Raw genomic sequence first — 16749 nt, forward strand, 5'->3', positions numbered from 1 at the left:
AGATCTCAATGAACAATTCTATGCTTAGATTGAACTGATGTATCTTTTGATCTTTTCAATTTAATATAATGAAAACTACCAATAACAATACTTATCTATAAAAAAAATAGAATTTAGATCAGCAAAAATATTATTATAAAACTATATTCCTATCATTATATAATTTTTTCTTTAATATTTTTTATTTTTGTACTTAATACCTTTTATTTATTTATTTTATTTTTAAATAATTAAATTTATAATCCTACTCACTATTCTTTCCTCATCAATTAATACAACAAAATAAACACAATTAAATTAAAAAATTGTCTATCTTCATAAACTGCAAAAAAAATAATAAAGTATTAAAATTTACCTCTTACAACTGAAAAAGCCTCAATAACCGCAATGGATTAAATTAAAGGAAATAGGATTAAATTAAAGGAAATAAAGCTTGCAACAGTCATGGAGTTTATCGTGTCGGAGGCATCTCCACGGGGTCGTTTCTCGTTAAGATTCAAAAACCCAAAAATAGTTATTTTGTGGAAATCGAAGTATTATGTATTAGGGGTGTTGGGCTGTGTTTGATCTGATTTGTTCCAGTACAAAAACATGGAATTGTGGAGGGAGAGCGTATTCAAAGTGCAAAGCAGGCTGGTGGAGGGCATACAAGCAGAAGCCCAGCTGCAGGCGGCCGCATATCTTCTCTGTCAATCGGACTACGAAGCCGTTATAACAGAAAGAAGCATTGAAAATCTGTGTGGGTACCCTTTGTGTAATAACAAATTGCCGCCCCGTCAGAGGAAGGGTCGCTACAAAATTTCGCTCAAAGACCACAAAGTGTACGACTTGCAGGAGACTTGGCTCTTCTGTTGCTCGCAATGCCTCATTAACAGCCGCGCTTTTTCTGACGCCCTCCAACCAGATAAAGAATTCGTCTTTGAGCAGGATAAGGTTGCCAAGGTTCTCAACGAGCTCGCTTGTCTGTCTATTGATGGAAATAAAAAGCAGGAAAATGTTGCAGAAGAGGGAAATAAGATTTCAATCTTAAGCGCGGAGCAGGAAAAGTTTTCTTCACAGTTGTTAATACACGAGCAAGAAGATGGCGGGGGTAAAAAAATTGCAGTTTTTGACTATGCGAGGGATCCTTCGGATGCTATTGAAGGTTACGTTCCTCGAAAGGACAGGCAGCAAGAGCTACTGCGCACTTCTGAGAAAAAAGGCACGTCTACAATTAATCTGGCTTATTTGATTTCGTTAATTTCCATTGTAACCTTGGGCAGCATATGATGCTTTACATCTTATCCAATGCCAAGACTACTTTTGATAGGGATAAAAAGGATCCTTATAACAGCAAATAGCTGGGTAACGTAAATTGAACAATTCATAATTAGACAATCAACAAAAGCACGATACATAGTGCGTGCAAATATTTTTTGGAGTAAACTGTGTAAGTGCTTTTAACATTAATGTCTCCATCACACTTGGATCAACCTGTGATGGATCACAGAGTGTGATCCTATATGTTGCTGTTAAAATTACTTACACAGTTTACTCCAAAAATACTTGCACATATGACCATGGACTGTGAAAAACAAATGATCTCAATGATGCATGTTCAGTTACAACTCAATACAACTTCATTCTGTAGAGATCATGCCGACTGTTTCCAATTCCTTCCATCCATAAACTTCTCAACCCATTTTCTGAGATGAACTCTATTTTGATTTAACAAGGATCCACACTCATACCACTTATCGACAAAACGAATATGCGATGAATGTCAAATAGAAGGCCAAATTGGTTCCAATGCTGATACAAAAGATGTTTTCATGAATACATAATAGGCACTTGTATCCAAATTTCATAAATGCCATTAAGAAGAGTGAGTAAGGAGAGGTTTCAGAACATTGATACATAGTGTTAAAACTCTTTGACATAAACTTCACCTAAACAATAAGAGGACAGAGTTTAGACCAAACTGCCAGGTGGTTACATGGTACACTACACAGAGCCCATAGACAACAAGCAGGTTTGTTATTCAATCCCCACCAAATGTCCTTATTTATTGTATTCTGTCACATCTTAGTATTCTGCAGTAGCAGCAGCAATTGTCTGAAAACACCAGCCAAACAAAATTAGAAACAACATATATATGCTGACTTATTTATTATCTCACTAAGTACTGCCATTGTGCAATATTTGACAGCAACATCACCGTTCCTTGAAGAATAGAATATGATAATTTCACCAGTCATGTTTTTGTTTGAGCTATGTGTGCTATCAGCCTGCCCTCTTGTGCCTGAAGTGTTCTACTTAAGCAATTCAATGCACCTGAGCTTACTCGTCTTGTTATCTCCTCATGATCGATTGAATATTTCTCCGAGTTTCCAGGATGGGGGGACAAAGGGATTGTAGGGACATGGTTTCAGGGATGTCAAAATTTTCCCTAAATTTTTGAGATGGCAGGGGGATAGTAAGAGGACAGCTATTAAAATAACTTAAAAAAACTAAAAACAGAATTTATTAAAAGAAGTTAGTAATTCGGAATTTGCAATGACAGTCCTTCCTCTTTGAGCATTTTAGGGCTTTTTGGCATTTTTTCCTCCAAAATTAACCTTTTTAATCTTATGCAACAACAAACCAGCCTGTCTGGTCTTTAAAATAGGTGATGTTCCCTCCAAGCCCCCAAGTTGTCAGAACCCCTGGGGATATGCCCCTTTGTAACACTAGATCGTCCCTTCCACCCACATACTCTGACTATTATATATATTTTTGATGTCAGTGAGTACCAAAGCCAATATTTCTTCCCTCTCTTTTTCAATGACATTAGAACTTTCAATAATAACCTTCCCTGTGCTCTTTTTAAAATTTTTAAATGTTTATTATTGGCTGCTTTATTAGTTTCAATATAATGATTCTTCACTTGCATATGAGTACTCTTTGTTTCCATATGATGACTTTTGTCTTCATTCACTTCTTACAGTTGAAACTGATGCAATGCTTGTTATCGCAGAATAGAGAATGCAATTGTTGCATGTGTCATGCCATTGGAATCAATAATGGCATAGGTTCTCCAAGCCATCAATTGATGAAACTCTTATTGATCTGAACTTTCAATTTCATACAGAAATTAGTAATCGTGATTGCTGCTTATGACGGCAAGATCCATCATTGTAAAATATTCTGATCAGTTATGCTCCTGGACCAGATTTTGCAATAATTAGAGTGTGTTAGATGAAACCATGACTCACTTTAATTCATCACTTGCTGGAACTGCAACCAATGGAACCACAACCTTTGCAGTGCCTAAAAGTATTTTCAAACTATTTTGTTCTTTTAGCATTTGCTAATAGAACAATGTTTTATTTGCTGTTATTCACATCCTTTGTTTTCTCCGTTATTGAATCCCCTTGCAACTGTCTGTCATCTTTTCAGCTCCTAAAACTAGTGAATTCAAGCACTCATTTTTCCTTTCATTTTCATACTTGTAAGTGCATCTGCATTTTCTTTACAGAATTCCAGAGGAGCCTTTAATCCTGAATGCCCATTAGATGGAAAAGATCTCCATTCCCCATGTTGCTTGTGCTCTGAAGCTCATCCGACTTGACCAAATGCATCAGTGTCTATGACAGTAGCTCCGACATCTGCAGTTGCTGCAATTGTTTTTTTATAATGACTGCAACTGTCGCATATGACTTTCCAATGTTCTATAGTAACTGTGGAATTGCTGCGATGATTTTCCATAGCATTGTGTAACTGCTGTGATAGATTTTCCATAACAACTTAGTATCTGTAATGAGTGGCTTTCAGTAACATCTACGACTGTAGTGATATGATTTTCTACAGCATAGATGTTATTACTATGGAACAACTTTTGCAGCACTACAAGACAATTGCAGGACAACTTTTTGGAACAATTGTGTTGTTTTTATGAAATAGCTTTTGCAAAAGTACGTGGTTACTGTGGAATGTTGGCAGCAACAATGTGATTGCTACAGAAAAGTTCTGCAGCACTTGCAAGGTTGCTGCAGAACAGCTTCCACAGCAACAGATAGATTGCGATAAAACAACTTCCATCTCTAGCTGCCATTACACAGTTTGCCAATGCCTGAATCTACCTCGCCTTCCATTTAAATCCTTCATTTGTGCCCAACACAGCCTTTGATCAAGGAGAGCTCATCCTATTCTGCCTACATGTACCTAAGAATTACAAATTCGATTTGGGTGATCAAGATTCCAATGCCTTTGCGTCATACACCCTAGGAAAGAGTTTGTGTGCTGAGTGCTCACAAATTTGAGATAGATGGTAGAACTTCCTTTTGATCTTCTAAGGAGGTCTCGATTTGCACTTCCACCATGTGGGATATTTCAAAATCTTGTCTCTCTTTTTCTAGCCACCTGCTGGACCATAAGCCATCCACCTCTACCTAGCTCTGCTTCTCGTTTTCAGTTCCCATCCTTATGTGGGGTTTTTGATCACCTATATGTGTTTGCCTCCACCAATTTTTGTTCTTTCTTTTTCAAGTACTGATTTCCATCACTCTTTTCTTATGCCTGAGCTGATGATTTTGATTGCTTTCCACCCTTCACCTGCATATAATCTTTCCCTTTCTGTTCTTCTTCCTTCCTCCAATGTGTCACTTCGTCTATTGTAACACCACTCTTTTCTTCACTTGGTACCTTCTCAAGGTTCTCATCATGTGTATTCACTGGCACTTCACTCACCTCCACTTTCTTATCTTCTAAAGGACATATTACTGCTACTCCTTCAAACTCAACAACTAGCACCTCCGTATCCTCCTCTGTGAGGTTTCCTAGGATTTGTTCTTCTATGGGCTGCTCACATCCTTCCTTCTTCCCATTTGAATCAAACAAAGCTTCTATCACTATCATCTCATGTAAGAGATGGTTTCATCTTCAAATACTTGATCATATACTGCTGTCACAATTGGTAATTAAATCTCTTCTTCCTCATTTTCCACCTTTTGGGCTGCACCTTTTGCATCATTATTCATGATTGGCTTGATGCCCGCTTATTTCTTCTTTGCTGTCAAAATATAGCACCTATGCTAATTCTTGTTTTATCTCCTCTTCAATGGACTTGAGTATATCTTTGTCCATCCTTCTTGATATACAATGTGTTGATTTTTCCATTATACATCATCTCACTATCCAATTGCCAAGGCCTTCGTCTCAAAACATGCTGTGCACCCATTGGCAAGATATCACACAAGGCTATATTTATATCTTCCAGTTTTTATATCACCTTCTTAATGTTCCCACACAGTGATAACATGTTAAATTCAGCTTACTTACTGTGTTAAATTCAACTTACTTACCATTTCAATAGATACTAAGTTTTTTGTACTTATTTTATCAAGCATAACATTACAGTGCTTTCTTATGTTTTACATGTCTCGAGGATGTCTCTTTTTTCATAATTCTGTCTTCTTAGTCTTCAAGACCCATCTTCTCAACATCAGGTTCTCTCCTTGTTTGGGTACTTCAACATACTCCAGTGATGCCATGAACTTCATATATGCTTGCACTATTGCACAACTTGTGTACTCCTTATTGTTGTGAGCATAAAGACATGTCCTTGATTTCTCTTGAACGTTTCTGGGTTTTCTTTCACTCCATATGACTTAAGCTAAAACAATTTACCAATCTGCAAAGTCTGCAAATCATCCTTTTGAGCCTGACAGTGGTCAATATGGTGACAGGCTGTAAGATAGTATGCTAATGACGTGGATTGATTAACTTTCTTAGTAAGATTTTGCCAAAGGGATGAGGTGAGTTTATAGGTGGATGTTGGTTGGTGTTTACCTCAACTTTTATTCCTACAATGGGTGAGGATTCTTAATTTTCGTAGATTGGTATTGAGTCAATATTTTCCTGTTGACTGCAAACCAAACAAACTTAAGGACGTTGGAGTCAGCCATCCATATATTCATTCAGAATTGTTGTGGATCTTTGGAGTTATCTTTGTGTATTTTTAAACTTGCAGCTATTTTTAACACTGTACTTTCCTGATTTGGTAGTGCCCTAAACTCGAGTGTCCTTACCTATTTCACTAGGGTTTCTACACTTGATTAAGTGCTTGCAATTCCACAGGATCCACAAATTATCTTGTAGTTGGGGTTTAATCTAGCATTCAACTTCTGCCTGTCTTCACATATCCTTGACCCAGGATTCAATCATCCGTCAAACAGATACTGACGAAGGCCTCAGATGTTTACTGAAGGAGCCTCCTTTATTCAAAAAGGAATTGTCTCAGATCATATCCCGGTATGGTTTCCAATTCTAATATTCCATTGTAGGTGATATTTATGCCTCAAAACTTTTATTCTAAAGCTTATCTTTTCAGATTTTCTATATGTTTAACTTTCTATCTCAAGTTTCTCACTCAATTCCACCTCTGACATCCAAGCTATTAGAGGAACTTTGTTCTTCTTGTCTGTCCCTTACCAAAGGAACTTCCTTTGGATGCCTTCAATAGTTTTCTTGATTCATTCAAATGGGGGGGGTCTTGAGATTGGTAGGGTTGGAAAAACAGTAATCTAAAAATGAAGTCTACGTGCTGATTGTTGATTTTATTGTAGCTATGGTTGGAATCCACAGGCCTACTTAAATAACACAAAGCTTGTGATTATATTGATAATATAATATTATTAGTTGTAAGATAATATAATTAATGTAGTTATATTATAATTATTATATTATTAATTGTGATAATTATTGTGATATAATAATTATATTGATAGGCATTATAATTATTATATTGGGATAATATTTGTGATAATATAATTATTATGATATGATAATTATATTATTATTATTATTATTATTGAGGTTATATAATAATATAATTGTAATTATCTTATATTATTGAAGATTATATTATATTAGTATGATACAATAATATAACAATATAATTATGTTATATAATAACATAATATAATTATTGGGCCAAAAGTGGTGACTCCTAGTGAAGGGACACCACCAACATATATATAATTGAATTGATGAACACATACAATAAATGAATAGACAATACGTGTGTGAGCACCCAATTAACATATCTGATTGCTTACATCTCTGATCATCAAAATTCAACATGGTATCAGAGCAGGTTCCTTTGAAGATAGCCTTACAGCTTAAAGGAAGATCCTGAAAGGCACTATGACATGGATAGAGATCTTTGAAAAAAAACCAAAAACAACAAGCCTCCCAAGTGTCAAATCATGCCATATATAGTGCCGTCATAACTGCTGTAAATGGTGAGTCAGAGATGTCACTGTAACTGCATTCAAAGGTTCCCCAAATTGCCTTCAAACTGATCGAATCCCTACCAACGTACAACGCCTAACTCCTTAGGTGATCTTGGGCAATAATACACAACAAATGGTGAAGATCGATGGGCTTCAAGGAGGTTGGACCTGTCTCAGCTCGGCCCATCCAAAGAAATTAAATAGCCACCAAATCCTCCAATAAATGGTCAAAAATATCGCCTAAGTCTCCCATGCAGTTTGCAATCAGCAGCATTCAAAATCGATGCATATATGATGAGATATGAATCAAAACGTGGGAACCAGGGTCTGCAACCTTCTGAGGACAGCGTAATCATAAGCTCCAATTAGCCTCCAAAACTGAAATCACAAGTTAATTGGGATTTCGAGGGTGATCATTGTTGTGTTGCCTGTAATCTGAGTATCATAATCAGAATAAGGCATAAAATGAGGTGTGCTAAGGTACACACTGTCCATCGTTCATTCTTCGATCGGCTGATACTTCAGAGGGTTGAGCAATACGCCTTTAACCATGACCTCCAAGAGGCTCTCTACATTCATCGCAACGTTACCTAGGTTGACTGCAGCGATGCCGTGATCGTCAAAATGCGAGAGGACATTATGAAGAGCACTAAATGGAAGGTGGAAGGCATTCACTTGAAAATACCAGTTTTGTTGTATCAGGGGCAGTTCGATCTCAGGGATCGCGTTGTATCCACTGAAGATTGGATGCGCACTCTGGAATGGAATGCCTTGGCTGAGTTTTGGTGGGCAGAGAGAAAAGTATGGTGAGTGTCAAACGTGCAGGTTGGATATGTGCACGCTTATTCAAATATGACACATGAAACAAAACGGTTACTTGATTGCATGGCACTATGGTTGGGATCCTATCTTCTGCATCTGTTTGAAAAAAAGTATTGGTATATAATAATAATAATATCAAAAGCTGAATGTGTGACATTGGAATCAAGTTTTGCCATGTGCCATTTGTATTAAAATGTGGGGAAATAAACTTGGTGTAAAGACCAACCACTTCTGTGGACATTTCCAACTACCGTTAAGTTCCAGACTGAGTTGCCAATATTGGGAAAGCAGATTGGTGGTAATTTCAGGGGCCATCAATAATTCAGTGGATTAATTGAAGATCAAAACTCATAGCTGTTTGAAATAACAGAAGTCAAAATCAAACAAATAAAATATGGGAACAACTACACTACTGGGAGGTATAGTCATTAGTCATATCACTTAATGGATTCGATAGCGATAACCAGCAAGGCATATTGGTTGTACGCCAGTGATCAGGTCAATATGGTAAATTTTCTAATGGCCCCATTCAAGATATGAAGAGCCTCCATCAAGGACTAGCTTCTATGGAAGGAGCGAATAAAGCTCCTGTTGTGAAGCAACTTAGTGATATTGAGACATCTTTTATCAAGTTTGGTTTGATTGCACCAATTTTTGAAGATAGTTGTGCCCTATGTTCACATATATATATACAACTTGAGCAGTAGAGGCAAATTGCCTACCACATGCATATTAATCTTGAATTACTTGAAACTATTCATCTGATTTGTGCCATACTTTTGGAGGTGCCAAATATGGTTGCAAATGCACATGATGTTAGAAGAAAGGTGATAAGACGGACCAAGAAGCATAGGAGATTGCATTCAAGGAAGGCAAAACTTGATGCTTGCTGTCATGAGATTGAGTTGGTGTTTGGAATCGTTTCTTCGAAGAGGAGGAATCAACATTCAGAGGGAGTCTGAAAATCCATCAGAAACAACCTTGGGCAAGGAATCTTCCATGATTGGAACCTTGTGAAGTAGAGTATGCTTCCGCTTTAGAGGGAGCAGCTAGAGGATCTGCTTGAGTTAACTTCCAAGGATCTTGGTCCTATTGGTTCAGAGGGAGTGGACCATGTCTAGATGGTTTCTCTAGTGATTAGGAAATTGTAATAGTTAGAGGAATCTATGATTTACGAGATAGAGTTCCATGTGATATCCTTGGATGGATGGATACTTGGTGAGCTTGGGATTCACCAAGAGTGATGCAGACTCCAACCTTGTATTTTATGAAAGGTCAAGGCATGCGGAGATCAAGCGGAAAGGTATGTTATTCAATTGAGATATATTATTACAAATGAACAAACTACAGATACCCTCACCAAGCCTCTCTCTAGAATAAAGTTTGCATACTTTTGAGGCAAGCTTGGTATGGTAGAAAATGTAGCCCTAGCTGAGATTGAGTCTCAGCAATATTGATTTGTTTTCAATAGTACTAATATATTCTCTAAGATGTTTAATGTATAATCTGATATGGTTCATGATTATTGTCATGTGTGTGAGTCCATGACTTCATTGGTTAAGTGCTTGATGGGCCCCTGTGAACATCATTGGGAGGTGACGATCTCTCAATGATGAACACTTGTATATGTGATCTTTATTGTAAGGCGACGATCTTACAATATTGATTTTACCATCATGATGGATATCATGAGACGTGATATTTGTGGATATGTCATGATGGTCGATATCCCTTGAAGTAATATTTGCTGATGGTGGATATCATGAGAAATGATATCCGTGGATAAGCCATGATGGTTGATATTACATAAAGAGATATTCATGGTGGATATTATGTGACGTAATATCCGTGGACATGCCATGAAGTAGTATCCTTAAATGCCATAATGGTGGATATCATGAGACGTGATATCTGTGGATAAGCCATAATGGTGGATATTACATTATGTGGTTATGGTGGATATCATGTGACGTGATATCTGTGGATATGCCATAACCTCTAATATCACAGTGAGGTGATATCTTTCTCTCACACAATAAATGGAGCTATTGTGTTTACTATAAGGTGTTATTACTTATTGAAGATGTCAAGTAGGATTCCTCCCTAGCTAAGAGGGAGTGTTGATTTTATTGTAGCTATGGTTGGAATCCACATGCCTACTTAAATAACACAAAGTTTGTGATTATATTGATAATATAATATTATTAGTTGTAAGATAATATAATTAATGTAATTATATTATAATTATTATATTATTAATTGTGATAATTATTGTGATATAATAATTATATTGATAGGCATTATAATTATTATATTGGGATAATATTTGTGATAATATAATTATTATGACATAATAATTATATTATTATTATTATTATTGAGGTTATATAATAATATAATTGTAATTATCTTATATTATTGAAGATTATATTATATTAGTATGATACAATAATATAACAATATAATTATGTTATATAATAACATAATATAATTATTGGGCCAAAAGTGGTGACTCCTAGTGAAGGGACACCACCAACATATATATAATTGAATTGATGAACACATACAATTAATGAATAGACAATATATGTGTGAGCACCCAATTAACATATCTGATTGCTTACATCCCTGATCATCAAAATTCAACACTGATGACATCCAGTAGCCTTGCCACACCTGCAGTCTTATTCAATTTTTTTTGATTGAACTGCTGACATCATTTTTTTACTCTTCCTTGAACATAGGAGCTCCAAAGAATTTACTTAGAAGCTTGCCACATTCAAATTTTAAATCCCTATGACCTATCAAAATGGCATTGCAAAAAACTGTTGATGTACGAAGTTGTGAAGATAGTAACAGGAAGGCCTTGTATGACTACTAAAACCCTAAACAAATTCTTAGAAAAAGTTCAACTTACTTGATCATAGGTCTTTGTCATATCAAACTTTATATTCATTCCTTTCCTCTTGTTCTTGACTTTTGAGTGTTTAAGTTTGCAAATGAGTATGATTCCGCCTAAAAATTTTCTTCTTTCAATGAATTTTTTTCGCTCATTATAAATTAAGCAAGGCAAGTTAACTTTATGCCTTTTAGCCATGAATTTCACAAGGGTGTTATAGATATTATTGTAGATAGAGATGGGCCCAAAAGCTTTGAAGGACAATTCTCTGTTTTCATATTAGGATCAGGAAGGTTGAACTAATTGCTCTTTAAAGCATATTTGCTCTTCTCGACTCTTCAACAGCTTGAGTGATTTCATCTTTAGCATGTCCTAATATGGATGGAAGAAGCCAGCTGGAAAATCATTGGGTGTCCAGGTGTCTTATTGCCTTTGACACTAGAGACAAAGGTTGAAGCCTTGACTTTTTCTTCAATGACAAGAAATGTCAATTTCTCATTCTGAACCTCAGCGACCAATTTCTGAATGTTACCACAAAGAATGTCTTAGTTATTGCACTTCAATCTAGTCGAAGTTTTCCTTGTATGGTAGGGTTTTGAAACAAATTACAGTCTCTTATCTTTACCTGAATCCTGTAGCCTTGAACCATCAGGTTTAGATAATTTGAATTTCTTGATCCTATTCAAATTTCATCTAGCCACAATTGTCTTTTGAAAATTTTCGGTGTTCTGTTCTCCACAACGTCAGTCCTTCAATATGGATTTCAGTCTCTGACCTTAAATGCTTCTCTTTATCTAGTTTCAAATCTTTATCTGAACATATTTTAACTAATCTTAAACACTTCATCGTGAACCCATTTTTTCAAATAAAGAACTTCATGGTGCACATAGTTTACCCAGTTTCTTCATTTTAGGGTGGCCATATTTACCCAATTTTTTCACTTTGTTATCAAGACATTTTATTGTGGAATCTTCTATTCTAATCAAAATTATTTCTTGGAAGAAAAGTTAATATTCCTTCTCTTGCATTTTAAGTTTTTCAGAGGTTTTGGTTTACATTATGGAGATGGACTGAATCTGCAGCATGAAAGTATGCCAGTGATTTGGAGATAGTGCTAAGTTTAGAACTGTGAATGACTTCAATGGTCTATTAGAGAATCCACATGAAATTAAGTTATTTTCTGTGTCATGTAGGAATGGAAGGTTTACTCATTCATTCTTCAATGATTTTAAAATGCTTTTTACTGAAGAACTAAGCAGCTAGAACCAATTTTTAGTTCAATTTGACTGAAATAAAATATCTATATTTTTGTAGATGAAATTTAATAATTTCTTCTAAGATATAACATCGAGGCATTGATACCAACTTAGATGGAAGAACATGCTGTCATCATCTTGGGATTTGGACATAATTGAAGTACATTTTATTATGATACCATTCGGTTTCATGAGTGCAGTTTGACTGGTATGGTTCTTGTAGGAGTACATTATATGTCATGGTTGTTGTCCTTTTGTTTTATTGAAATATATGATATTTTCTTTCAGGGACCAAGAAAACTAAGAGCTCTCCAAAAGGAGTTCCAAAGAGTGAGGCTAATTTCACCAGCACCATAATATGTGGAGAACCATGTGCTGAGGTAGTTTCAGATTCTGCTACAAGTTTAACCTCTTTTAGAGGGCAGCTTTCAGATCAAAGAGATCAAAACTCATTAAGGAATGAGGATTTAGTCACGGAGAACAACTCAGAAGTGTCAAAGTTGAAATCTGCAATGAAGTCTGGAGCAATAAAACAATTGAACCGAAGTGTTACATGGGCTGATGAAAAGGAATTTGACAAATCACTTGAGAATGGCAGTATGTATGATTCAGAAAAGCCACTCACTATTGTTTCTCCCGGGTCAGATAGCAAAAAACAGTCTGATACATTTGATAAGGATGGCATGAGCATGGAATCTGTCAAACCAGAGTTGAGTGGGGAAAGTGATAGTGCTGGCCGGTTTGAATCAGCAGAGGCAATTGCACAGGCACTAACAGAAGCAGCAGATGCAGTTGTTTCAGGAGAGATCAGTGCTGATGAAGCAGGTAAACCTTGGCGTTTCTGTGAATAACTTCTTATATAATCTTTATATGGTACAAGTAAAAGACTCACACACTTGTGTCCTCTGCATATCAGTTGCCAATGCAGGAATTTGCATACTTCCTTGCACTGACCGTAGAAATCCTGAAGAATTGGAAGATGAAGTAGAAATGTTTGATTCATCGCAAACACACCAAATTTGGCCAAGCATACTTTCCAGTGGGGATGAAGAAAGTTACGAAGCACAAAACTGTTGGTATGATTCCCCGCCAGAAGGTTTTTGTTTGGAGGTGAGTGGACTTCTCTATTGGATAATTGCTGTTTTCATTTTCAGTTTTCCATAAAATATACCTAATAGAAGTTTTATAGACTACTTAGATCTATTCATTTTGCATGTCTACCATCTGCAGCTCTCTCCATTTGCAACAATGTGGATGGCTTTTGACAGATGGATTACAGCTTCTTCAGTGGCTTATCTCTATGGTAGAGAGGAAAGTGATGAAGATAATCCCTTAATAGTCAATGGACGAGAGTATCCTCGCAAGATTGTTTCTAGTTTGTCAGCTGAGATTGAGAGAACATTAGGAAGCTGGATTTCACGTGCATTGGCAGGAGTGGTTCAGACTCTAAGATTATCGACTTCAATTTCAACTTTGGAGCAAGCTCTGGTATGACCATTGAAAACTTTCAACTAGGATTTCCAAGTAGGATTGTTATCAAAGTAGCACTGAATGCATTATCACCAAAGGCACCATCTAATGCAACATCAAGGATGAATTAGTATTTTTGTAGCAGATAACAATTTCAGCTTTGGAATTGCTGGAGAAGAAAACTTTAAATAGAAATCCAGTAAGACGAGCTTTCTAGCAGGTCCAATTTAGTGTGATTCTTCAGTGGGATGCTCAATCTTGGATGGTAGAGTAGATGTTAAGTAAATAATTGTCATTGTGATTACAATTGCTCTCATTATACTTAACCACCAAACTTGGACCTTATACAAAATCATAGGAGCCTGATTGTTGCTATTATGTTGGCAATTGATATGTGAATTGAGAGGATATTAAGAAAAAGTAACTCTGTTGGTATTCAACACCATCCAAAAATGCCATTTAGAGGCAATATGAACTTGAAATGTTATTAATTGTGGCTACATTAGGCTTTAGCGAATGAAACATTTTTCTTATCTCGTGCCTTTAATCCCAAGGGGGAAGCACTTTTTAAAGAAATCCTCCCCTATATCTGCATATACAAATGGTGGAGTGCAACATGAATAAGAATATACTTGCAATTTTCTAAGATCTAGAGGGTCTAGAATATCTTAACAAAATCCTTAGGGTGTGGATTGAATTGCAGCCCTAATTAAGCTCACCATGCTTATATCTTCAGCTACTGCTAATGAATATTTTGAATCTAGAAACCCGCATTGATATGCAAATTGAAAGGATATTAAGAAATGCTATCTCCAGGTTGGTATTCAAAAGTATTGAATAAGGCCATTTAGAGCACAATATGAACTTGAACTTGTTATCAATTGTGGTTAAAATAGGCACCCCAGAGAAAGGGACATTTTTCTCATCCCCTCTGCCTTTAATTGAAAGGGGGAAACATTTTTCAAAGAAATCTTCCTCTATATATACATATACACATGGCAGAGAGCAACAAGAGTAATACACACATAAACACGCATACTTCTGCTAAGAAAACTTATGGAACTCTTTAAGATCTAGAAGGGTTATGAATATTTCAAGAAAATTATCAGTTGGGGATTGAATTATGGCCATCACTAAGCTCTCCCATGCTCATATTTGTAGTTACCGGCTTCACTGCCTGACATTTTGATATCATTTCAAATCGTTGTTCTATACCTCTAATCTGTGTCACAGGATTTGTCAAACCTCATGTATGAAGTTTGAATTTTTGCAAATTCCAACAAAATCTAAAAAATTTGTTTAAATTCGCCCTAGAGTTTGTACTGAACCATGCGCAGACTTTTATTAATGAAAGTTTGTAGGGTTCCAACTATCTAGTGGGTTGTACAAAGCAGAAATCAAGAGCTCACGCAGAATATATATATATAACGCAGAATATATATATATATATATATATATATATATATATATATATATATATATATATATATATATATATATATATATATATATATATATATATATATATATATATATATATATATATATAGTGATGTCCCATCTAAACAATCAAAACATAATAATGCTGCTTTAAAATATAATAATAGAATTAAAATATAAAAATAACCAAATAAATGAATGAACTAAATAAAATCTTAATAATAATAAACAAGATTTAATATATAATTTATATTTATTAAATATTAATTTCATATTTATCAAATAATAATATAAATTTTACAATATTTTTTCTGTTTTTAATCCTTGAGCTGATATTTACCTTTGGAGCCTTTGCCCAAGTCCTCGCGGGTCCCACTTCTCCCTTCTTAATGGCTGGTGGCTGAAGATAATAGAAGGACCCAAGAAAACACAAATAAAAATTTATCAACTCACCAGATTCTTTGAGCTTGAGTGCTGCTGCTATTTATAAATGTCCAGCATATTTGTGGCAGACCAGATCTGATGCATGTCAGAATGGTCTCCCTTGCAACAAAATAAAGTCCTTCCAAACTCTTTTAAAATGAAATACGAACCACACCATGAGCCCTTTGAAAATATGAAATACGAACCACACCATGAGCCCTTTGAAAATATGGAATAGAGAATCAGTCAATGCAAAGACAAGGTGTAACTAGCCTCGATCTATCTAAAGAAGGCACGATTAATAGCTATAGTAGTAAAAAGATTCAGAACGACTTGAGGGGATAATTATGAAAAACGACATAAACCAACTATCTCGTTAACCAAAGAAAGGATGCGATTAAGTTAGATCTTTGTTATGAAGAGGAGTGGTTGGAAGGGATATGTCTCTTCCGTATCCAAAGGCTGCAAACCTTTCACCCAGCAAGATATAACTAGGCAAATCGTATACATCAGAAAGGGGATATAGAATTGGATATGGGAAAACAAGAATTCATCGTTAGGAGGACATTAGCAAAAGTGAGAATGGTGTGCAGCATTCGATCTGTCATAGACATCAGAAGTAAAGTAAGGGACTTCAATAAAACTTTAGATTTGTTAGTATTGAAATAGCTTGCCTAAAGTGCTTCGTGGGCCCCAAACAATCAGCAGCTGAATACTTGTTTTTCTGATTCCTATAGTAGAGGGACCCTCAAACGGTGACTGCAGCATTAGGAAAGATTCCACAATTATTGTGTTTTTTTGCAACAGCTCCACTAAAATGGAATGGGACCCACTTGGGAGAGTTTGGAATATTGGTTGTCGTTTTTATTTCAGCCCTTCTGAAGTCTGCAGATTATTGGTTGTGATTTGAGCAATCAGCATTACCAAAAAGGTCAACAAAGGCTTAAGAGGAGTCAACAAACTGTTGAAGATTGAAGATTTTGTTTGGGAAAATTATTTGTGTTTTTTAACCATTCTCCACTAATTATGAGGTACCAATCAGATAAAGGCTGCAGGAAATCATGATCATCAGTAAGAGTCAACACATGGTTTAGAGGGCTGTTGGGAACAGTATGGAAGATCTATATTGAAGAAGAGAAGATGGATTAGATCACACACTCCTGAACATAAAGGATGAATATTAAGA

General features: G+C 35.7%; 1 protein-coding gene across 1 annotated transcript in view; it reads left to right on the forward strand.

Moving 5' to 3' along the window:
- The first annotated feature begins 444 nt into the window (after positions 1-444).
- Positions 445-16749, forward strand: part of LOC131031136 (putative RNA polymerase II subunit B1 CTD phosphatase RPAP2 homolog) — an 84488-nt gene continuing 68183 nt past the window's right edge. Inside the window, exons 1-4 of the mRNA XM_057962175.2 lie at positions 445-1201; positions 12519-13055; positions 13147-13340; positions 13461-13718. Of these exons, the coding sequence (XP_057818158.2) occupies positions 592-1201; positions 12519-13055; positions 13147-13340; positions 13461-13718 (1599 nt within the window). The 5' untranslated portion in view covers positions 445-591. The remainder of the gene's footprint in view (positions 1202-12518; positions 13056-13146; positions 13341-13460; positions 13719-16749) is intronic.

This window comes from Cryptomeria japonica, chromosome 7 (assembly GCF_030272615.1).
Source record: "Cryptomeria japonica chromosome 7, Sugi_1.0, whole genome shotgun sequence".
NCBI lineage: Eukaryota > Viridiplantae > Streptophyta > Pinopsida > Cupressales > Cupressaceae > Cryptomeria > Cryptomeria japonica.